Source organism: Rhineura floridana, chromosome 10 (assembly GCF_030035675.1).
Source record: "Rhineura floridana isolate rRhiFlo1 chromosome 10, rRhiFlo1.hap2, whole genome shotgun sequence".
Lineage (NCBI taxonomy): Eukaryota > Metazoa > Chordata > Lepidosauria > Squamata > Rhineuridae > Rhineura > Rhineura floridana.
This window is the reverse complement of record NC_084489.1, coordinates 87686090-87709106: the sequence shown is the minus strand read 5'-3', so window position 1 is coordinate 87709106 and position 23017 is coordinate 87686090. Positions and strand designations below refer to the sequence as shown.

Here is a 23017-nt window from a genome sequence, read left to right as displayed (position 1 = left end):
ATTTCATGGCAAAAACAAAGCAAATGCAAGCTAAGGGGTTGTTAATCAAACCGGTAACAGCTGGCTCTGTCAGGCCTACAGTGTAGGCCTTGTCTGATCCTCTGTGGATTGTCAGGCCTCTGGAAGACCCACCTGGATGCCCTCATTTCTTCCACAGATCTGATTTCAACATTTTGTTCCAGCTGTTTCTTAGGATGGGGCTACATCTCATTTGCAGATTCATGGGTATTTTCTCAGACATTTTTGTCCTGTACATAGTGCAGCTGCTGAGGTTGCATTTTGAGGTGGAACATGGGACCTGGGGGCTGGAGAGGGGATTCTTAATCCTTTCTCATTATTTTTTTCTGCTGAAAATCACAGCCTGAAGCTACATTTACCCCTGGTCAGCAGGAAGGAAATTTCACTCCATTTTGGCTGTTCTGGTGTTTTTTCATCAGTGGAATATTCTGACAATGTATCAGGGGAGTTCTGCTGGTGTATCTTCAAGGTGGGGCCCTGTCTGGAGACCTGCTCATGTAATGTTTGTGGACCAGAAAAAGCAATAGTGAATACTGCTTGTGTTTGCTTGCATGATTTCTGTTCCTGACGAACGTGCAAATGGCAGCAATTTCTGTTGCCATTTCCATTTCTTACAGAATTCTTAGACACCCCTAGCCAACGTAACTCCATTATGGCAGCCTTCCCCAACCTGGTGCCTTCCAGATGTTTTCAAATACAAGTCCCATCAGCCTGTGCTGGCTGGAGTTGATGGGAGTTGTAATTTAGAGGGGACCAAGTTGTGGAAGGCCACACTATAGGATTCTGCCCTTAATTGCTTTTTTATCATCTGATGACATTTATTACGCGGTTGCTGCTACTTTATTTTTTCAAGTTTTTAAGTTACTGTGCTGCTATTTTGTGTTTTAATACCATTTTAGATTTACAGGTTTTCTTAATGATCTGGTTGGTATTTGGCTAGTTTGACTGTATTAGCCACCTTGGGTATTTTATGCAGAAAGGCAGGATAAAATACTTTTAATAATACATGCACTTTTAAAGGTGTCCTCTTGGTTCCCCCTTTTAACAGTCAGAGGGACGTGGACTGAAGGAGGCCACTTACATCAACAGGTCTCTGTCATACCTAGAACAGGTCGTCATTGCGTTGTCTGACCATAACCGGGAACACATCCCTTTCCGTCAGAGCAAGCTCACCTACACCCTGAAGGATTCATTAGGTAAGGGCTTGGGGGTTGGAACACATGGGGGGCGGGGAGGCCGGTTTGGTGGCAGTGCCTGGAGTGTTGGCCCTGAAGAAGCCCCAGTTCAAGCTCCTTCTCCTATGAGGCTGCCCTGTCACTCTGAGCTTAGTTTAATGTCATCCCATGGTTAAAATTTCATTATTTATATCCCACCTTTTTGTTGCATAACACCTAAAGTGTGCACCAGCAAGCAGAAAATCTAACTAGATTACTAACATAAAATCTATAGATTACTAACATTTTGCAAAGTTGCAATTGAAAAGAAAGTCATAATAAGTTTATTACGGTCAAGGACCCACTATAAAACAAGAGATACAAAATACAGTATATATACAAAAGGAACAGAATGACGATAAAACAGAATACAAAATAAAATTGCTTCGCAGCAAGAGCGTTCAGTTAAGAGGGCAAGGTTAGCCGTATTTGTTGGGAGGCCTGAATAAACTTAGCTACTTGGAGGGAAGTTTCCCTATCTGAACCAGCCAATAGGTAAGATACTATAGTTTCCGGGGGCTTGGAAGAATACCTTAGCAACAAGAGGGAAAGATATTTGTTCCTTAGCGAAGAGTATAGGGGACAGTTTAAAACCATGTGGTGAAGGGTTTCGATGGAGCCCATTCCACATGGGCAAAGAAGTTGTACAACAGGGAGACCAGCATACCTTCCTTTCAACAGTGCTGAGTGCAGAGAATTGAATCTGGCCTTCGTAAAAGCTAGTCTAAATTTAGGTACTGTAAGGTAGTCCAAATAGGGAGCATAATTTTCAGGGACCATTTTTAGTTTCAAAAAAAGAGGAGAACATACTTTAGTGGCTCTGCTGATCGTAGATTGTAAGTCAGAATCTCTAAGCCGAGATCGAATTTGGGCTTTTGCCATGGAAAATGGTTGGGATACTAAATATTCGGATACTAAATACGGAAAAACCTAACCGTAATAATTTCGCGGTAAATTTTTTACACCAATTAGATGTAAAATCATCATACCAGAGGGCAGTTAAATATCCTGGCCGTGGGTTAAACGCTTGTGAGACCCAAAAATTCACCGCCATCAACCATGCCTGGCATTCCAAAGATGTGAGACCGCATTCTAGTCTGAGAGCTGCAGAGGTAACACATCTTGGGACGCCTAGCACCCTGCGTAAGAGAAGTGAAAGAACTGATTCCACCGAGGAATTAAATGAATGTATCCAAATGGGGATCCCATATAAGAGCTGGGGGATGATTTTGACTTTGAAAACCTGGATGAAAAGAAAGTAATCTCCCCTCTCCCATTTTCAAAAGTAAGCATTTAACAGCAGCAGGTAGTATTTCAGAGCATCTTACCCCTTCCCCTTTTCTGAACAGGATACTTTTTAACCTGAATAAGAGAAGGCGCTTAACTCTCTGGGAGGGAATTCCACAGCCTGGGAGCCATCAAAGAAAAGACCCTGCCCTTAATAATTGCCAGACCTCTGATTTTGCACACAGAGTAGGGCCTCAGAAGGCAACCTAAGCAAGCAGGCAGGTTTATATGGGATTAGGCAGTCCTTGAGTGACCATGGTCCTAGATCAGCCTCTGCCAGCAAGCCTTTTAAGTGGAGACCTTTATCCCTGTCTGCATCTGTATTGGATCTATTTTTAACTGTTTTAATATGTAGAATTGATTGCACACGGTTGTATGGTTTTATATATGGAATTATTTTTAATGGATTTATATAGGGAACTGTTTTTAAACTTTTCCTGTTTTATGGCTGTCACCATTTTATTTGCTTCATAATTGTGTATTTTATTGTTGCAACCTGCCTTGGGACCTTGTGGTGAAGGGCAGGTAAGAAATCTAAAAAAAACCCTAAATCGATCAATCACCCTTTCCCCCACACGGTGCCCCTCCCTCCATGCTGGCTGGGGTTGATGGGAGTTGGTAATCCAAAACATCTGGAGGGCACCAGCTTGGGAAAGGCTGTCCTAGATCATTTGGGGCTTTAAAGGCTAATCTGTTATTCTTTGATATTACAGTAATATCCCACCTTTCCTCCAAGAAGCTGACAGTGGTGCACTTGGTTCTCCCACTCCCCATTTTATCTTCACACCAACTGAGACATGATGGTCACTGGCCCCAGGTCACTCAGTGAGCTTCATGGCTGAGTGGGGGGAGGATTTGAACCCCGGTCTCCCAGGTTCTGGTCAAACACTCTAATCACTATTCTTTACCAGCTTTGCAACTTAGCAGTTGCAAAGATATATTTTTTTTAAAGTCAAAGTACTTAACATAGAGTTTTAAAAAGCAAAGGTAATCATGGTGATCCATAAGAGAGGGAAAGAAGCCCTCCAAAATCTACATTTGGGCAATACCTTTATTGGGACCAAGAAGAATGCCCTGAAAGGGTGGCAAGCTTTCAAGTTTTCCAGAACTTTTCATCAGGAAAGGTATGATACAAAGCAGGGGCCAAGGGACAACAAGGAAGAATAAACAAAAAAATTCAAAAAAATAAGATATTGTAGCCATGAGGTCAGCTTGTAGTCTCCGTTCCAAGAGAGAGATTGTAGGCGGAACAAGTCCTTCCCAGTTCCAGGCAATGCAGATTCCAAGTTGCACATGCATTTTTGTAAGCTTTACAACATATTGTAAGCCTTACAACACCATACATTTAAAGCATGTGGCTTGCCCCAAAGAGTTGGATATTGCATATTGGAGCAAAAAATCTGAATTTCACATATACGCTCATGGGGTCTGAACTGGCAGTGACCGACCAGGAGAGAGACCTCGGGGTTGTAGTGGACAGCACGATGAAAATGTCGACCCAGTGTGCGGCAGCTGTGAAAAAGGCAAATTCCATGCTAGCGATAATTAGGAAAGGTATTGAAAATAAAACAGCCGATAACATAATGCCGTTGTATAAATCTATGGTGCGGCTGCATTTGGAATACTGTGTACAGTTCTGGTCGCCTCATCTCAGAAAGGATATTATAGAGTTGGAAAAGGTTCAGAAGAGGGCAACCAGAATGATCAAGGGGATGGAGCAACTCCCTTACGAGGAAAGGTTGCAGCATTTGGGGCTTTTTAGTTTAGAGAAAAGGCGGGTCAGAGGAGACATGATAGAAGTGTATAAAATTATGCATGGCATTGAGAAAGTGGATAGAGAAAAGTTCTTCTCCCTCTCTCATAATACTAGAACTCGTGGACATTCAAAGAAGCTGAATGTTGGAAGATTCAGGACAGACAAAAGGAAGTACTTCTTTACTCAGCGCATAGTTAAACTATGGAATTTGCTCCCACAAGACGCAGTAATGGCCACCAGCTTGGACAGCTTTAAAAGAAGATTAGACAAATTCATGGAGGACAGGGCTATCAATGGCTACTAGCCGTGATGGCTGTGCTGTGCCACCCTAGTCAGAGGCAGCATGCTTCTGAAAACCAGATGCCAGAAGCCTCAGGAGGGGAGAGTATTCTTGCACTCGGGTCCTGCTGGCGGGCTTCCCCCAGGCATCTGGTTGGCCACTGTGAGAACAGGATGCTGGACTAGATGGGCCACTGGCCTGATCCAGCAGGCTCTTCTTATGTTCTTATGTTCTTATGTAATCCTGAGATCTGTAGTTTGCCCTTCACAGAGCTACAATTCCCAGCACTCTTAACAAACTACAGTTCCCAGGATTCTTTGGGGCAAGCCTCATGCTTTAAATGTACTATAAATGTATGGTGTGTATGCAGCCTTTGTAAAGATGGCCAGTATTATTCTCTCCGTGTTGCAGATGGGACCCTGAAATGGAGTGACGGTGGCTTCCCTAAGGCCATCTACTGAACTCATGGCAGAGGCAAGGTGTGAACCGGGGGCTTGCTACCCTCATCCTGCTTAGCCACTGCAGCCCCACACCAGCTCATAAATGTCATACATTAAATGCTGGGGAGGGTGAAGAGAAGGCAACGGGGCATAGAAGACACGAGCAATTCTGCCTGCCAACACTGAGATGACAGCATGAAGGAATGCAATGGTTTTTAAACTGTATTCCAGGAAAGTCTTGTGGTTCCTCAATGACAGGGGTGATGAACCTTTGGCTCTCCAAGTGGTGCTCAACTACAACTCCCATCAGCCCCAGAAAGTCTAGCCAATAGCCAGGGAAGATAGGAGTTGTAGTTCACCAACAGCCAAAGGTTCCCCACCCCTGCTCAATAGGAAGGCTAGGCAGGTTAGCAGCCCTGAAAGACAGGCTTGCCCTCCATGATTCCCCTCCAGTGTGCAGCCCCAGGGGAACACCTGGTGCCTTTGAGGATGTGCTTTCCATTCTCATGTTGTGAGTGGGAGGCAACAAGGGCCACCCTTGTATTATGGGGGAGAAAAGTACAGAGGCCCTTAATGAAATTCACAAGCTACATTTTCTCAACTCCATATTTATGTGTGTGAATCCCCCGAATCTCTCTTTTATAAGCTTTCATATTGCTTTGTTGGTTTTGGGTAGTATTTTTGTTTTAATGGATATTGTTTTTATATCGTGCATAGTGTACACCGCTTAAAAGATTGTACAAATATTAATCGGTTTAGAAATGTGTTTAAATAAATGCTAAGAGGGCCATTGCAAAAGTTCTGGAGCCAGGGGGTCTCCCTGCCCCCCCCTGTAAATTGAGCATTGAACAGGGAGAGGCAAGATTATGTCTGAACCCAGAATTAAAGCCTTCTGCGTTCTCTACTTCTCCCTTGAAAACAGTCATCTGAAATGCATTAAGGATTTTAAATCAGCAGAAAGAACGTTTCTAAGCTTCAGTGAGCAAATAAGAAAAAAGCAGCTGTTTTCTATAGAAAGGTGGTCAGGCCCAACTGGCTTTGCCAACATAAATCATGGGAATATGCAGAGCTTGGAAAAGTTACTTTTTTGAACTACAACTCCCGCCAGTCCAATCCAGTGGCCATCCTGGCTGGGGCTGATGGGAGCTGTAGTTCAAAAAAGTAAATTTTCCAAGCTCTGGGAATATGTCCTACAACTTGTTCCAGAATCTTCTCTGGAGTTCCTTGGCGCAGATGTCAGTGAAGAAACTGCAGGAGGGGACAGTGCTCTTACACAGGTCCTACTTGCGTGGGCATATGGTTGGCCACTATGTGTACAAGGTGCTAGACTAGATGGGCCACTGGCCTGATCCACCAGGCTCTTCTTATCTTTTGAAATGGTTCCCCGAAGGTAGGATCCTCACATCACTTGCATACACTGTTGTGAATGCAGAATGGAGGGGCTTTTGAGCAGAATGGAGAGCTGCCTTCATTTCCTTTCTGTCTCTCCTAGGTGGAAATTGCAATACTGTCCTTGTGGCTAATATCTGCAGTGAAGCCATCCACATAGTGGAGACGGTAAGTGGCTCTCTGGCCCTTGGGGACTTGAGGGGATGAAACATGCATAGAAATGAAAATACCATTCCAGACCTTCCAGGCACATCCTCAAAAATGTGTAATTGGGATTGTTGAAGGCCGACATAGCCAACGTGGTGTCTGTTGTCTTCTCTCCTGCTATCACTCTGCCTTTAGCAGATAAAGACACACTTTATACTTCCCCACAACATTGTCATGTTGTTATTAGGGACTTTGACATAATCCCCCAGCCTTTACTAACAATGTCCAGGCATACAGTCAAGCCTCAACCCCCCTGTGAATCTCTGTGTCCTTAAAAGGCTACGGGCTGATCCCCTGTACCCTGACACTGTAACCCTCTCTTGGGTTCTCGCTGTACCATAGACACTAGCATCTCATGCTCTAGAGCAGCCTTTCCCAACCAGTGTACCTCCAGATTGCCAATGGCTGAGGCTGATGGGAGTTGTGGTCCAACACCAGTTGGGAAAGGCTGCTTTAGAGCATAGCCCATGACCAGGCATGTGTACAAACAAACAGTATTTATTAAAGGAGCAGATGTAAATAAAATGTAAACAAACAAGTTCACTCAGTGTTCAAAAGCTTGTGGTTTCAGTTCAGTGTTTCAATTATGTTACACAAATAGTTGCCTACTCTGCCCAATCTAATAATTCCTGAGCTAAATTTTCCCCTCTTCAATCTAATCCCAAAATAAAAACAGATGTTGACCCTACTCTAAACTGCCCCATTGACAAGGCTGTCTGCATGTGCTCATAAACATCCCACCCACCTCCATTCAGTCAGCCAATCAGCAGCCAGCACACTCCAACATTCTACTCACTCACTCCCCTCCCACTTTCACTCTACCTACCATAGTGTCTATAATACAAACTCAGCATATATACATGACCTTATTTACAACAATATCAATTCATAGTAGGTGAAACATCACAGTGTCCTCCAGATGTCACGGACTACAACTCCCATCATCCCTGACTATTGGTCATGTTGGGATGGTGGTGCTACTTCTTTTGGCATCTGTGGGCCCCAGTCTTTGCCCCATAATGCCAGGTGCTGACTACTGTTTAGAGAAAGAACAGCGTATGATTCTGACCGATAAAAAAATTAATGTATTTTTGGGGCACAGATAACTTGGCTGCAGTACTCCATGTGCTAGTAACTTCAAGACTGGATTACTGCAATGGGGCTGCCCTTCCGAGACAACTCGGAAACTTCAACTGGTCCAAAATGCATCAGCCAGGTTACTGGCTGGGGTCTCATTTAGATCTCACATAGCCCCAGTTTTAAAACAGCTACACTGTTTGCCACTTTGTTTCCAGGTCTCATTCAAGGTGCATACGTTAGTGGCTAAAGCTGTGAATGACTTTAGCCCCCAAATATTAAAAAAAATGAGATATTTCCTTAGGACCCCCTTGGATGTTAAGATTGGCAGAGAGGGCCCTCTTTGTGATTCATCACCCTTGGATGTCTAGGGGAAGGCATTCCCTGTGGCAGCTCCCAAAATGTGGAACTCCCTCCCCACAGAGGTGGGGTTGGCACCTTTGTTCTGTCATTTTCGTTCTATGCTGAAGACACACCTCTTTCCCCTAGCCTTTTGATGCGTGAGAGGTATATTTTTAAATCCCACACTATTCTCTTGACTGTAACTTGTTTTAAACTGTTTTTAATATTGCATTCTTAAATTGCTGTAACCTGCTCTGGGACCTTGTGATGAAGGGTGGGCAAGAAATTGCAATAACAACAACAACATAGCAAGCAGACCTTTAGTGTTGTGGAACCTAATTCCCTCCCCTTAAATATTAGGTGCCACCTCTTGTTATCTTTTTGGCACTTACTGAAGAACTTATTCTTTCAACAAGCCTTTTAAGTAGAGACCTTATCTCAGTCTACATGTTTCCAAAATCCTTTTTAAGGTGTTTTTAGTGTTTTGTCTCTTGTTCGCTGCCTGGGCTCCTGGGTGGAAGGGCGGGATAGAAATTTGATAACAAACAAACAAATACACAACAATAAGGATTCCAGATGGTCTTCGTAATATGGCTCCTAAAGCAGAAGGTTTTGAGTCCAGAACAATTGTTAAGTGGTGACCATGATGACATTTAATGTTTCTTAGCTGTCCACACTTCGTTTTGCTACCAGAATGAAATGGGTGACTACTGAGCCAATTGTTAATGAAAAAATCAACTCAGAGGTAGGTGCTGCCCGTTTTGGGCAAATCCACTGGTTGGCTGGGAGGGGCGGTTTGGTTGGTGGCTCAGTGGTTAAAGGGAAGGCCACTCCCCTCTCTAGGTGCAGTGAATGGAGTCACCAGTTGGCTGGGCTGTGAGTGGCCATACCTGCACATAGTCCATAGGTGAGGCTGCCTAGAACAGCAAGAAAAATGGAAATAGACTGCCTTCAAGTCGATCCCGACTCATGGCGACCCTATGAATGGGGTTTTCATGGCAAGCGGTATTCAGAGGGGGTTTCCCATTCCTCCCTCTGAGGCTGAGAGGCAGTGTCTGGCCCAAGGTCACCCAGTACACTTCATGGCTGTGTGGGGATTCGAACCCTGGTCTCCCAGGTCGTAGTCCAACACTCTAACCCAGCCTTTCCCAACCAGTGTGCCTCCAGATGTTCTTGGACCACAACTCCCAACTTCCTGACCATTGGCAATGCTGGCTGAGGCTGATGGGAGTTGTGGTCCAACAACATCTGGAGGCACTGGTTGGGAAAGGCTGCTCTAACCACTACACCACACTGGCTGTCTCAGAACAGCAAGACAGGAATGATTATCCAGGGAGAGCCACACCAAAGCAAAGAGACAGAAGCATAACTGGAATCCAGCCCTAGATAGTAACAGCAGAAGGGTGAAGAATACAATACAGGTTGCAGGATCCTGAAGCCTGCAGGGTCAGGCTGAAATTGGGGTAGTTGAATTTTGGTTGGCTTGAAGTGCCTTTTCACAGGCCTTTGAAAAGAGATGTGTGTGTGTGTTTGTGTCACCTTTTTGAGGGGAGCTGAAATTTTTGCAGGGAAGGAGGTTGAAATTAATCAGAGCTCATCAGAATTGAGCCAGTGGAGCAGTCTTCGCCAAGCCGGTGTCCTCCAGCTGTTTTGGACTGCAGCTCCTATCAGCCCCAGCGATCGCACACTGGCTGGGGCTGATGGAAATTGTGGCCCAAACCTCTGGAGAGCACCAGCTTGGCAGTGGCCATCAGAGTGCCTATTCTGGTCCCAACACCACGGTCACTTTAGGATTGTTTATATCCATAAAGAATCCCTCAAACAGAAACTGGTTTTTAATTGATGCTTTGTTTCATTTGTTGTAAGCTACCCTGAGAACTTCAAAAGCGTCAGGAGGTTGGGTTCAACGTTTCCTAAATATATATAGATGAAATAAAACAAATATAGTAATATAGTAACCCCGTGCTGGACGGGGTTACACTCCCCCTGAAGACGCAGGTTCGCAGTTTGGGTGTGCTTCTGGACTCAGCCTTAAACCTGGAGGCCCAGGTTTCTGCAGTGGCCAGGAGTGCTTTTGCACAGTTAAGACTAGTGCGCCAACTGCGCCCGTTCCTGGAGTCGTCTGATCTGGCCATGGTGACACATGCCTTAGTTACATCCCGCTTAGACTACTGTAACGTGCTGTACGTGGGGCTGCCTCTGAAGACTGTTTGGAAACTTCCGTTGGTGTAACGAGCTGCAGCCAGAATGTTAACTGGGGCTGGTTACAGGGATCATACAACTGCTCTGCTGCAACAGCTCCACTGGCTGCCAGTCTGTTTCCGGACACAATTCAAAGTGCTGGTTATGACGTATAAAGCCCTATACGGCTTAGGTCCAGGCTATCTGTCAGACTGTATCTCCCTATATGAACCTGCCCGGGCCCTGAGATCTTCAGGAGAGACCTTTCTCGCAATCCCAACACCTTCACAAGTGCGACTGGTGGGGACACGAGACAGGGCCTTTTCGGTGGCTGCCCCTAGGCTCTGGAATTCCCTCCCTAGGGAGGCAAGAATGGCTTCCTCTGTGCAGTCCTTCCGCCGACAGCTAAAGACTTTTTTCTTCTGGCAGGCCTTTGGAACTGAAGGCTTTAAGGGTAGTGATTGAAGAGGGTGCTGTATGTCATTGTTCTACTTGTATGCTCTTAAACTGGGTTGCAGTATTTTAAGTGTATGGCTAATTGGTTTTAACATCTTAATAGTTTAATTCTGTTTTAATGCTGATTTTTATATGTTTATATGTTCTTAATGATATGTACTTACTTTTATCTGGAAGCCGCCTTGAGTTCCAGTTTGGAAAAAGGACGGTGTATAAATAAAGATGATGATGATGATGATGATGATGATGATGATGATGATGATGATGATGATGATGATGATGATGATGATGATGATGATGATAATAATAATAATAATAATATATAAACCTTTTTTTCCTTTTTGCCGGCTGAGGTGTGTGTCTGTGTTGATGAGTGTAGATAGGAAGGACCTTCTGGGTCCGACTGTTTGGCTGATTGGCTAAACACAGCTTTGGATCTCACTTTTCCTATTCCTTGGCCCCCATGTGCTCACCTGCTGTTCTTCTGCTTTGCTTAGCGGATGGTGAAGAATCTGGAGAAAGAGGTCCTCTATCTGAAGGATGAGCTGGCAATGCACAACAGTTTGGTAAGAAGCAGCCTCGGAGGACAAAGGCACCCTTCTCCCATATCAGCGGGTGGTGACTTACTTGCACCCATGACACGCGCCAGCCCTCACCAACATGGATCCTGCGGAGCTACTGCTCTGCCTCAAGGGTGTGGGAGCACTTCACATTTCCACTGTTCCTGGCCACAGGAACAAGCAAGAGGCACGCATGCACGCCGCAATGGTCAGCATTTTGCTTGAAGTAGTGCAGTGCCTAAGAGATGAGCTACAGATCAGGAAATCCCTGGTCAGAATCTTGCATTTGCTGTGAGCTCGCTAGCCTGGTTGGCTTCTGCCCTCCCCCCGTCTGCAGCCACAGGATGATGCCACTCAGCCACCTAAGTAACATGGGGAGGTGCCGTATACCCAGTCAGATCATGGGGATATTCATCCATCGGCATTGTCTGCCGGCAGTGGCTCTCCAGGGCTTCAGGGAGCGGACATTCCCAGCCCTCCCTGGAGATGCCATTGGGGATCGGACCTGGGACCTTCACTGAGCTGTGGCCTCCTCTGAGGCGTGCCTGTCTGCCGCTCTTTGTTCTCTTGCGTTCAGCTCAATCGCCCTCCGGTGTCTTACGAGCCCCTGAACGAAATCCAGGTGGCAGAGATCAACTCTCAAGTCCGACGGTACCTCGAAGGAACCATAGATGAGCTAGATGTAAGTAGCTCTCTTGCGGACGTAGGGATGTGTTCAGATACGCGCTGGGTAAATAATTATTGTGGCGGTCTCCCTTTCTTGCTTGTTAGAAAATAAGGAGGCCCAGGGCAGGGCCATGCAAAGTAAGGGGAGGGGGTTGTAAGAACATCAGGAGAGCCTGGCCCATCTGAGCCCAGCACTCTGTTCTTACAGTGGGCAACCATTCTCAGCAGTGTATTCAGAGGCATCCTGCTGTGCAGATGAGGGCCGTTGGTGCTGGGGTGCAGGGAAGCGCACAAGCCAGACCTGAGCACAACAGCGTAAGGACGGAAGGAGAGCCTGCCTGCTGGATCAGACCAAAGGCTTCTCTAGCCTAGCATGCTGTTCTCACAATGGCCAGCCAGGTGCCTGCCAGCATGGCCTGAGCATGACAGCAGCACTCTCCCCGCTTGTGACTCTCAGCAACAGCTGTTCAGAGGCATCCTGCTCTGCAGATGAGGGCCGCTGGTGCTGGGGTGCAGGGAGTCGAGCACGCAAGGAGCTGGTGCAAATCCCAGCCAGAGGGAGACCAGAGCTGGGTGGAACAGCAGGGCAGAAGCCACAGTCAGTTACGCTGCCTGCTAGCCTTCGCCAAATGGCTGCCCTCCAGATGTGTTGGGCTTCAACTCCCATCAGCCCCGGCGTGCATGGCCATAGTCAGGGATGATGGGAGTTGTAGTAGTCCTAAACCTTCTGGAGGGCACCAGGTTGGTGAAGGCTGCTCTTTGCTGTGGGATACTGGCAATTCCCATTTCAAAGCCAGTGTCTGACCCGGCTTTTGGACTGCGAAATGTAGTTTAAAACGTTGGCTTAGGGGATCTGCCTCGTTAGAGCTCCTCGGACATCCCTGTAATTCTCTCTGCTTCACCAGATTGTGAGCATCAGACAAATCCATGAAGTGTTTAACCAGTTCAAAATGATTCTGGGGTAAGTACTTAGGACTGCTTGTGGTCATGCTTTGCTAATGTCTATACTTAGAAACCCTTCACTTGCATTCATCAGAGGACAGATTGATATCAGGGCCTGTGCCAGGTATGATTGGGCCCTTGGGCACCAGCCTGCCCCAGGCCTGTGGCACGTAGCCCAACACACACACCCCACAGCCTGCAGCGGATCACAGACAGGGAGCTCACAGGCGCCCCTCCCCAATATAGACAGCATGGGCTTCAATAAGCCTGCCTGCACAACCCACCTACCACTCATGTTGTGTGAATGATGTGCGTGCATAGTGCGCATGCTTGCCATGAACCAAGACGGCATCAGGGGCATCAGCTCCTTAGGGAAGTTCCCCCCATCTTGGGCGATGGCAGGCATTCACACTGAGAAGAGAGGTAGGTGGGGCATGTGGTGGGGCATGCGGGCAGGCGTATTGAGGTCTGCACTGTGTATTGGGAGGGTGCCTGTGAGCTCCCTGTCCGCGATCTACAGCAGGATTGAGTTGCAGAACCCAACACTGCTGCGGATCATGGAATGAGAGCGCCACCCTCCCACCTAAGGAGGGGCCCTTCAGGGGCTCTTGGCCAGAACCCAACCTGGCTGCCCTCTGGATTGCTATGCAGGAGGTCCACGTACCATGCCATTTTCTTCTCAAAACATCTCCTACATTTGGTACGTATTAGGGCAGCCTTCCCCAACCAGCTGCCCTCCAGATGTTTCAGACTACAGCTCCTATCATCCCTGGCTGTTGGATATTCATGCTAGGGCTGATGGGAGTTATAGTGCAAAACATCTGAAGGCCACAAAGTTGGGGCAGTCTATATAAGGGTATGCTTCACAGGTACACTGATGCAACCGTTGTTCATTCCCTAGAACTGGGGTGGGGAGCCTCAGGCCCGGGGGCAAAATGCGGCACTCAGGGCTCACTATCTGGCCCTCAGGACTCTTCTCCCCGGGTTGTAGCCCTCCTAAGTCCTGTTCTGCAGCCTCCTTAAGTGCTTTCTCCTCAAGGAAACCTTTGTGGAAACTTTCCAGTGGCCACATGTCAGTGGTGAAGAGCCCACCACCTCCCTAGGCAATGACCTCTCCAGCGCCAGAGATATTCAGGAGGCAGCTGGACAGCTTTAATTTGGATTCCTGCACTGAGCATGGGGTTGGACTTGATGGCTTTATAGGCCCCGTGCAACTCTACAATTCTATGACCCTGTTGGAATGTGTCCTTGAACTGTGATAATAATGCCTCTTCCTTGCTTTAATGGATCATAGAATCATAGAATAGTAGAGTTGGAAGGGGCCTATAAGGCCATCAAGTCCAACCCCCTGCTCAATGCAGGAATCCAAATCAAAGCATTCCCAACAGATGGCCATCCAGCTGCCTCTTGAATGCCTCCAGTGTCAGAGAGCCCCACTACCTCTCTAGGTCATTGGTCCCATTGTCATATGGCTCTTGACAGGAAGTTTTTCCTGACGTTCAGTCGAAATCTGGCTTCCTGCAACTTGAGCCCATTATTCCATGTCCTGCACTCTGGGACGATCGAGAAGAGATCCCGGCCCTCCTCCATGTAGATGATGAACAGATGGGTGTGTAGAAACCTCAGACTTTTGTATTGCTGGGATGTTGCCTACTGTGCAAAAGTGAGAGCCACGTCCATTGTCCGGCCTTCCCTTTTGCCTTTGGCCCTGCTCACCACTGACATGTGGCCCCTGGAAGGTTTCCACAAAGAAGTGAGGCCCTCAGGCTGGTAAAGGTTCCCCACCTCTGCCCTAGAAAGTGTTTTCCCCAGAAGGAAGGCGAACCCTTGAGACTGCCTGCCTCGAAACTGGCCTGGAAGAACCAAGAGCACTTCCTCAAGCAGCCTTGCACAGGCTTATTGCCTGCAGCTGTTTTGGATGACCGCTGTGCTGGCTGGGGCTGATGGGGGTTGTAGTCCAAAACATCAGGAGGCAGCAGCTTGGGCAAAGCTGCAATAGTGATGCCTTCAGGTGCTCTCTCTCTCTCCTTCCTTCCTTCCTTCCTTCCTTCCTTCCTTCCTTCCTTCCTTCCTCTCCCTCCCTCCCTCCCTCCCTCCCTCCCTCCCTCCCTCCCTCCTTCCTTCCTTCCTCTCCCTCCCTCCCTCCCTCCCTCCCTTCCTTCCTTCCTTCCTTCCTCCCTCCCTCCCTCCCTCCCTCCTTCCTTCCTTCCTCTCCCTCCCTCCCTCCCTCCCTCCCTTCCTTCCTCTCCCTCCCTCCCTCCCTCCCTCCCTCTCCCTCCCTCCCTCCCTCCTTCCTTCCTTCCTTCCTTCCTTCCTTCCTTCCTCTCCCTCCCTCCCTCCCTCCCTCCCTCCCTTCCTTCCTCCCTCCCTCCCTCCCTCTCCCTCCCTCCCTCCCTCCTTCCTTCCTTCCTTCCTTCCTTCCTCTCCCTCCCTCCCTCCCTCCCTTCCTTCCTTCCTTCCTCTCCCTCCCTCCCTCCCTCTCCCTCCCTCCCTCCCTCCTTCCTTCCTTCCTTCCTTCCTCTCCCTCCCTCCCTCCCTCCCTCCCTCCCTCCCTCCTTCCTTCCTTCCTCTCCCTCCCTCCCTCCCTCCCTCCCTCCCTTCCTTCCTCCCTCCCTCCCTCCCTCCCTCCTTCCTTCCTTCCTTCCTTCCTCTCCCTCCCTCCCTCCCTCCCTCCCTTCCTCCCTCCTTCCTTCCTTCCTCTCCCTCCCTCCCTCCCTCCTTCCTTCCTTCCTTCCTTCCTCTCCCTCCCTCCCTCCCTCCCTCCCTCCCTCCCTCCTTCCTTCCTCTCCCTCCCTCCCTCCCTCCCTCCCTCCCTCCTTCCTTCCTTCCTTCCTTCCTCTCCCTCCCTCCCTCCCTCCCTTCCTTCCTTCCTCCCTCCCTCCCTTCCTCTCCCTCCCTCCCTCCCTCCCTCCCTCTCCCTCCCTCCCTCCCTTCCTTCCTTCCTCTCCCTCCCTCCCTCCCTCCCTCCCTTCCTTCCTTCCTCCCTCCCTCCCTCCCTCCCTCCCTCCCTCTCCCTCCCTCCCTCCCTCCCTCCTTTCTTCCTTCCTTCCTTCCTTCCTCCCTCTCCCTCTCCCTCTCCCTCTCCCTCTCCCTCTCCCTCTCCCTCTCCCTCCCTCCCTCCACCCAGACTAGCAGTGCTGACTACTCCTCTCTGCTCACTTTGTTCTTGAGTCCCCAGGGTCTTTTGCCTTTTAAACAGTTAACAGCTTAAATACATTTACACACTAGCAAAGCCTCAACGTTCACTCTTATCCAGACGGCTCAGCTCACCAGTTTGCTTCTCTCCCTTTAGCCAGCAAGAGCAGGAAGTGGAAGCCAGACTGCGGAGCAAATACACACTGATAGACAAAAATGACTTTGCAACCTTGTCTGTAGTCCAAAAGGTTTGTGTTGCTGCACTAGTGTGTGTGAACTTGAACCCAGGGCCAGGGTCAGCATCTGCAGTTTATTCTGGTACACAGTAATACCTCCGTTAACAAATCCTCCTTTTCTGGGTGCTGTGGGGTGTGTGTGCACACACTGACATAGAATGTGGCTCCTTGTCTACTGGATCGCGGCTGCTGCAGGCAGCTCTCTCACGTGTGGCTGGAATGGCGCTGCTTGCCAGGTGGCACAGGTTCCTTCGCCGTGCCCAGGAAGCACTGTTTACTGCTTGAGTGCAGGAGAGGGTGGCAAAGAGACTGAGAGAGAGAGATACCAAGCACAGGGTGGTGGTGGTGCCTGCCCCTTGCCTGTTTGGTCAAGCGCACGGAGAGGAGAACTGTGCTCAGAGCTTTAGATTGCTTTAGCAAGATGCTACATGATAATAGACAGGGATCCCCAGACACATTTTGGAAGAAACCAAGTGCTCTGTATGCAAGGCTGACCTGACCCGGTTATTTCATTTCAGACATGCCTGTTAGTTCTGAATGAAAAGTTGGCTGAAATATATTGAACTCCTCCTGGTTTTGGTGCTGTAGGAACCTATCCCAATTATTTCCATGTTATTCCTACCTCTGGCACCAAAGTTTCTCTTAAAGAAGTCATGTTCAGGAACGCATCGACTTCCTTAACAGAGGCATTACTGTATCTATTTCTGGCTCAGCGCAGCACCCCAGGAAGTCTGTGACCCCAATTTAGATGTCTGAGTAGTCTCTCCCCCCCCGACAGATTACAGATGGAAGGACCTGTCTGTTTCCGTTCTCTCTGCCTCTCACTTTCCCCATCTTAACTGAGTTCTCCACACTTCTGCAGCAGTTTGCAATTTTAAAAAATCCTGAAAATTCTTCAGCATTTTAGTGTTAATTATTCCTAATGCACACTTTTGTATGCAATTTTGACTGCCTCATACAATGAGTATGTTATAGTGACAAAAATTGAAAAAATACAAAAATGCATTATATTAGAATATATTTTCATATTTTATACTTTTAATGCACCCTTTCCTCTAATATATGCATTCATAAACATTGGTTGGAGCACGGCCTCGCAAAATTGGGAAAAGTGTGAATTTTCAAGGACAGCTGCGTTTTGGCTTTCATATCGTATTGGAAAGTGCAAATATGATAGATTCAGCTTCAACTGCAAACTGAATTTCTCCCCCACCCTTACCTGAGATATGGTCAAACAACATTTATTCAAATTAACAAGCAGGAGCAGCAGTGGCAAGAAACAAGTAGCACAGACAAAATCCCAAAGTTATACCCAAGTTCAAACCTTCCCACTTCTGCCCAAGGTCTAGACAGAGCTTGGAAAAGTTACTTTTTTGAACTATAACTCCCATCAGCCCCTGCCAGCATGGCCACTGGATTGGGCTGATGGGAGTTGTAGTTCAAAAAAGTAACTTTTCCAAGCTCTGGAGATGTGGCAATGAAAGTTGTATGCCCTTTGGCCTTCTTCCAAGCGCACAGTCGGTCAGTTTAGCCCTTCATTTGCTCTGTCAAGGTGCAAAAATTGAGAGCACTGACATACAGAAAAATGGGATGTATAAAATGTAGAACGTTGGAATACCTGGTCCAGCCAAGAGGAATGCCAGACATGAACCCAGCTGCTGGAACATCTTCACACTTCCCTTCTGGCTGGAGTAGTCTTGGTTTCCAGAGCATGTGGCCCCCAAAGGAGACCAAGATTTATGGCCACGCTCCACATACCTATCGGAATGTAAGAGCAGGGGAAGCCCATGTCATCCACTTTTTATATAAGCCTTTAAGATATTCAATCAGATGTTTCCACAGAGGATGTTTCCATCGTCTAAATGGTTCTGAATTTCCATTACAAAAAAAGCCAGCCACTTCAGGGCTATTATATATAAAGGATTTAACTGCATTGGAGATTAAACCAAGGATATTTGTTCTCCAGGACAAGTTCCCCACACTCCAGATCAGGGATGGAGGGAACCTGTGCCCCCCCCTTCAAGATGTTGTTGGACTCAAAACTCCCATCAGCCTCAGCCAGAATGGTCAAGAATGATGGGAATTGTAGTCAAGCAAGATCTGGAGAACCACAGGCTCCTCATCCACACTGGAAAACGTAGTTCTCTAAAGCTTGATGTGGAGAGGGGGGCTTCCTAGCTACAGCCTGTTCCCACCCCCAAAGTCTAAACTCATATAAGCCAATTTAATTGTAGAATTTTATCCTGAAAACAGAGTTTGGTGTGTGTGTATGTGGGGCTATTTTATCCATTGTGCAGAATCCCAGCTGCTGAATCCAGGAATAAAGATTTGAAACCTCACGGAATTGCATCTAACCTTCCCCATTGTCAGGCAGGGCTGGTTGATGCTGAAGGCCACCTGGTTGGAGAAGTCGACGGGCAAGGATTTGGCATCGGAGTCGCTCCGTTCTCATCCAAACCTGGTGGGAAGAAAACAAAAGCAAAGAGAGGGAAGGAGGCAGTCAGGTTGGTTCCCCTCTCATTTCCACCATCGTCTTGTCTCCGGGTAGAATTTAACGCGCTTTTGTGGGCCACGGCAAATGTGACTCCTGGGGTCTGGAGTCAGAGGCATTGCCTCTCTGTCTGCTGCGGTGGGCAGTTGACTGCTTGTTTATGGTCCCTCCTTCGACCGGGGGGCAGGTGCCCATGGTGGCAGGCCCAGAGATTCTCTGTGTCGTACCTCTCCCCTCCCAATTGTAAATATAGCTTTGCACAAAATTGTTGGAAGTGGGGCAAGAGCAACTCCTGTTTTGTTCTTTTGTTTATGTTCCAGAAGGAAGACAGAGCTAGGGTCCTCCAGATGGATAGGCTTGATTATCTTCTCTGACTGACTTCCTTGAATTGAATTGAATTGAAACTTTATTTTTACCCCGCCCTTTTTCCAAACTGGAACTCAGGGCAGCTTACAAATAAAACTACATGTAGTTCCTTCTGGCCATTAGACTGTTACGTCTTTAGGGAAGCTTACCTGCCCCTCCTCCTTCTGCCCTTTCCACTTCTTTCTTCTCTGACTGTCTGGGAGACAGGAGACACCCTTTGTCTCTGCTCTCTCCTAGCCATGAGGGCAACTCCCATGCCTGGGTGTTGCGCCTCCAACTTAGTTAGTTAGAACTAGGTATGCCTTTCTATCTACTATGTATTTCTATAAATAAAGTAGCTTTTCTTATTTTACTAAGTCTCCAGTCTCAGTGATGCTGATGCAGGTAAAAGCCCGCTTTCTTAGGCAAATACACATGCACGCTGGCACACTCGCATTTCAACATTCGCTGTTACACTCTGCTACTGTTGTGCTGCTTTAAACTAAATTTAGCACACAAACACACAGCAACAAAAATAAGCAAATGGTAGCAAAAAGGAGGGGGCCAGATAGAAAGGAAGAATCAGAGGAGAGAGAACGTTTATCTTTCTGGTCTCTGAAATTGGGAGAGACTCATCAATACAGAGCATGTCGTTTGTTGCTGTTATGTGCCTTCAAGTCGATTGTGACTTATGGCGACCCTATGAATCAGAGACCTCCAATAGCATCTGTCATGAATTACCCTGTTCAGATCTTGTAAGTTCAGGTCTGTGGTTTCCTTTATGGAATATAATATATAGTGCGCTCCTTCTCAAAGGCACCAAAGGACTCCTAGATGGAGACAGCCCTGTTTATATGGATGGAAAACCAAAGCAGGACTCTCCAATGTGCCTGTTTGCCACAGGACTTTCCCTTGGTCGGCCTTTGATGGTGGCCTTCAAAGCAGCATCCTCAAGTGTCTCATGGTAGAACGGTGTGTGACCCATTTTCACCCCAGAGGGTCAAACCATGACCTGCAAGCCTCAGTGAAGCTCAGGCAGAGGAGGCCTGGATCCTGCCATGAACTGTAGCCCTCCATTTCTTTCCCAGCCCCACTACGCGGAAGGAAGGTATTGCAAGTCCTGTTTCTGGGAAGGACCTGGATTCCGTTTCCCCATCACGCAGCCAGGTAGTGGCGACCACCAAGGACCTGGACGCAAGGGATCCCTTGCTCCGGGAACCGGATGCTGTCAGTTTCGAGACAAATCGCTCTGAATCTGCACCAAAAGAGGACTCCTCCACAAGGCCCAGGTTGGTTTTTTGCATCGCTTTGCTTCCTCTTAGGAAGGTGTGAGCTTTGTCTGTAGTCAACTAGGGTGCTGTTATGCAGAGGGGAGAATTTGTTCCTTGCTCCCTCCTCTGGTTTTATAGTTCAGATTGACTCAGGCAGTTACCTATGGAGCCCATCTCTAGCATACAAATTCTTCCCTTCCTCACTGTGCACAGGAGAGTTTGCTTATTTTACTCCCGGCTCAGTAGGATAATTCATGACTCGCCCAGAGTGCCCCAGTGGTCATCCCGCAGGCTCTGCAGCTTGGAATGGCTAATTTTGTATCACCCGCCTCTTCTCCCGAAACAGTTCCCCACCTGCAAAGGCAACAGCCTTTGAGGACTTCAAAAACGAGCGCGGGAGCGAAATCAGCCGGATCTTCAAGGAGAACAAAACCATCCTGAATGATCGCAAGAAGAAAATGAGTGAGGTCGCCCAGAGAGTCAACATGCTGAAGCAGGAGATGGACATGATCCGGCAGGCATTGGAGGCCCAGAAATTTGACCGGGAGCAGCAAGGTGAGCAGCAGCAGCAGCAGCAGCTGGGCTGCCCCATTTGTGACCAAGAGAGACTCCTGTGAAGCACAGTTGGGAGAGGGATTCCATGCCCACCAACACAGTTGCATGCAGTCAGATTCCTGCTTTGGTGCTAGGCATGGCTGCTGCTGCTGCTGGTGGAACTCATTGCCACAACATGTGGTGTGGGCTCACAGTTTATGTGTCAATACAGTATTCTTCAACTTTTCCAGCCCCCCCCCCCCCAGGACCCACCTTCAACCCAAACATGCACTTGGGGATCCATTTCTTAGGGTTTTACCGTATATTGATGTGGTGGTTGTGATGCTGTTTAAAACAGACTGTAACCTGGTAGATTGGGGCTCTGCCTACCAGCTGAAGACCAAAGTGTTAAGAGATAGGGAACCTCTGGCCTGGGGGCTGAATGTGGCCCTCCAGCCCTCTATATCTGGCCCTAAGGACTCTTATCTAGGCCACACACCCTTTTCAAGGCCATGCCCCTGACTGGCCTTGCTCAGTGCCCTTCTCGGGTGTTTGTGCCTGGGTGGAATGTATTCTTGAACGGTGTTTACCTTGTTTACCTGAGATACACTTTTCTTGATAGTAATTCTTCTTGACAGTTTTTAAGCTCCACCCACCATTGGCATGCAGCTCCCAGAGGGTGGCCCATGAGGGGAGGCAGCGCTTGGGCCAACAAGGCCCCCCCCCCGGCTTCCTGTAGCGGTGCATGGGGTGTTGGGAGGGTGCAACTCCCGGCTGGGCTGGACTGCTTTTTCGCCGCTGATGCAGGGATGAATGGTGGCTGAGGCTTTCTGCTGCAGAATCTGCAGAAGAGTCCTCCAGCATTGAGCAGCAGCAGTACCACAAGTGGGTTGGGCTGGTGCCTGTGCCAGGCGCTGACTGGGCATCCTCCAGGTGTGGCCCCTCCCTCCCCCTTCTTCCAATGCTTGTAATGTTGCCTCATCCATAACCAAAGTTGGAGAAAACAAGATTTTTCCAGAGAGTGCTTAATTTGTCTCCACAAAGGGGCCTAGATGTTGAACCAAGATTCAAACCCTCAGGGGTTCAACTAGATTTCTTAAACACCAGCTCTGATGGAGTTTCTTCGTACAATTAGCCTTTGGATATTCTTGTTTAAGTACAACAGCCTAAGAAGATATTAAAAAAGCAGAAGGTCTAGAAAGATAGAGGCTGATTTCCATTCATGCCATTTAATGTACAGTGCTCTTGAGCACCTCTCTGCCTCTCTCTCGCTGTCGGTGGATCAGAGAAAAATGCCAGTTTAAATGGTAATGGTAAGCCACCTCTGAATACCTCTTACTGCGAAAACCCTATGAATATATAAAAAAAAATTCTACTTCAGTGGCGGCTTGCCATTACTGTTTAAATACCTATTACCGCGAAAACCCTATAAATATATAAAAAAAAAATCTACTTTAAACGGTAGTGGTAAGCCACCTCTGAATACCTCTTACCATGAAAACCCTATGAACATATGCAAAAAGATGCATAGGGTTGCCATAAGTTGTAATTGACGAAGGCATATAACAACAACAAACGTCTTCTGTTGGGTGCTAAACAGATGACTAGCCCAAGAATGGTTCTCTTCATTCTGAAGTGCCTTGTTCAGCTCTCCACTTTTTCTTCAGTTGAACACATCTGGGAATGGCCAGTGGCGGCTGGTCCCCATTGGGACTGGTGGGGCGGAAGGCAGGGGGGCCAACAGTAGGTGGAGCAGGAGACAAAGACAGGCAGAGCCTGCTCAGTCTAGTTTTGCTCCCGTCCTCTTCCTCCTCCCTGCTGAGCTCTACAAGGGGGCAATGCTGAGGCAAAGGAGGAGGACGTTGGCAGGGAGTGCTGCTGCCCTGTGAATGAACTGGTTGTAATAAGAAGGCAGGCCGAGGGCAGACTGAGGTTGGTGGGGCACTGACCCATTTGCCCTCACGGACCAGTCTCCGCTGTGTTGCTTTCACATTTTAGTCTCCTTATATGGACGTGTTTCTTTGGTCACTTGGATGAGGTGCCCTTACCTGTGCCCTAACCTGATTCCTCTTTTTCTTTGCCTATTTCTTTCACCATCTCCTAGCTCTGGAGAAAGGTAAGGGGGAAAGACTGGTCAGTTTCACTGATGCACCCTTCCACCACCACCATCATCATTTTATAAAGTATTAC

At 48.0% G+C, this 23017-nt stretch overlaps 1 protein-coding gene across 4 annotated transcripts in view; it reads left to right on the top strand.

The window, feature by feature from the left end:
* KIF9 (kinesin family member 9) overlaps positions 1 to 23017 on the top strand; it is a 42352-nt gene that overhangs the window by 11992 nt on the left and 7343 nt on the right. For all 4 annotated transcript variants that reach the window (XM_061586611.1, XM_061586609.1, XM_061586608.1 and 1 more), the window contains exons 8-17: positions 1067 to 1214; positions 6488 to 6552; positions 8678 to 8755; positions 11145 to 11213; positions 11785 to 11889; positions 12779 to 12834; positions 16108 to 16198; positions 18557 to 18690; positions 20111 to 20311; positions 20640 to 20848. In XM_061586611.1, coding sequence (XP_061442595.1) covers positions 1067 to 1214; positions 6488 to 6552; positions 8678 to 8755; positions 11145 to 11213; positions 11785 to 11889; positions 12779 to 12834; positions 16108 to 16198; positions 18557 to 18690; positions 20111 to 20311; positions 20640 to 20848 — 1156 coding nt within the window. The remainder of the gene's footprint in view (positions 1 to 1066; positions 1215 to 6487; positions 6553 to 8677; positions 8756 to 11144; positions 11214 to 11784; positions 11890 to 12778; positions 12835 to 16107; positions 16199 to 18556; positions 18691 to 20110; positions 20312 to 20639; positions 20849 to 23017) is intronic.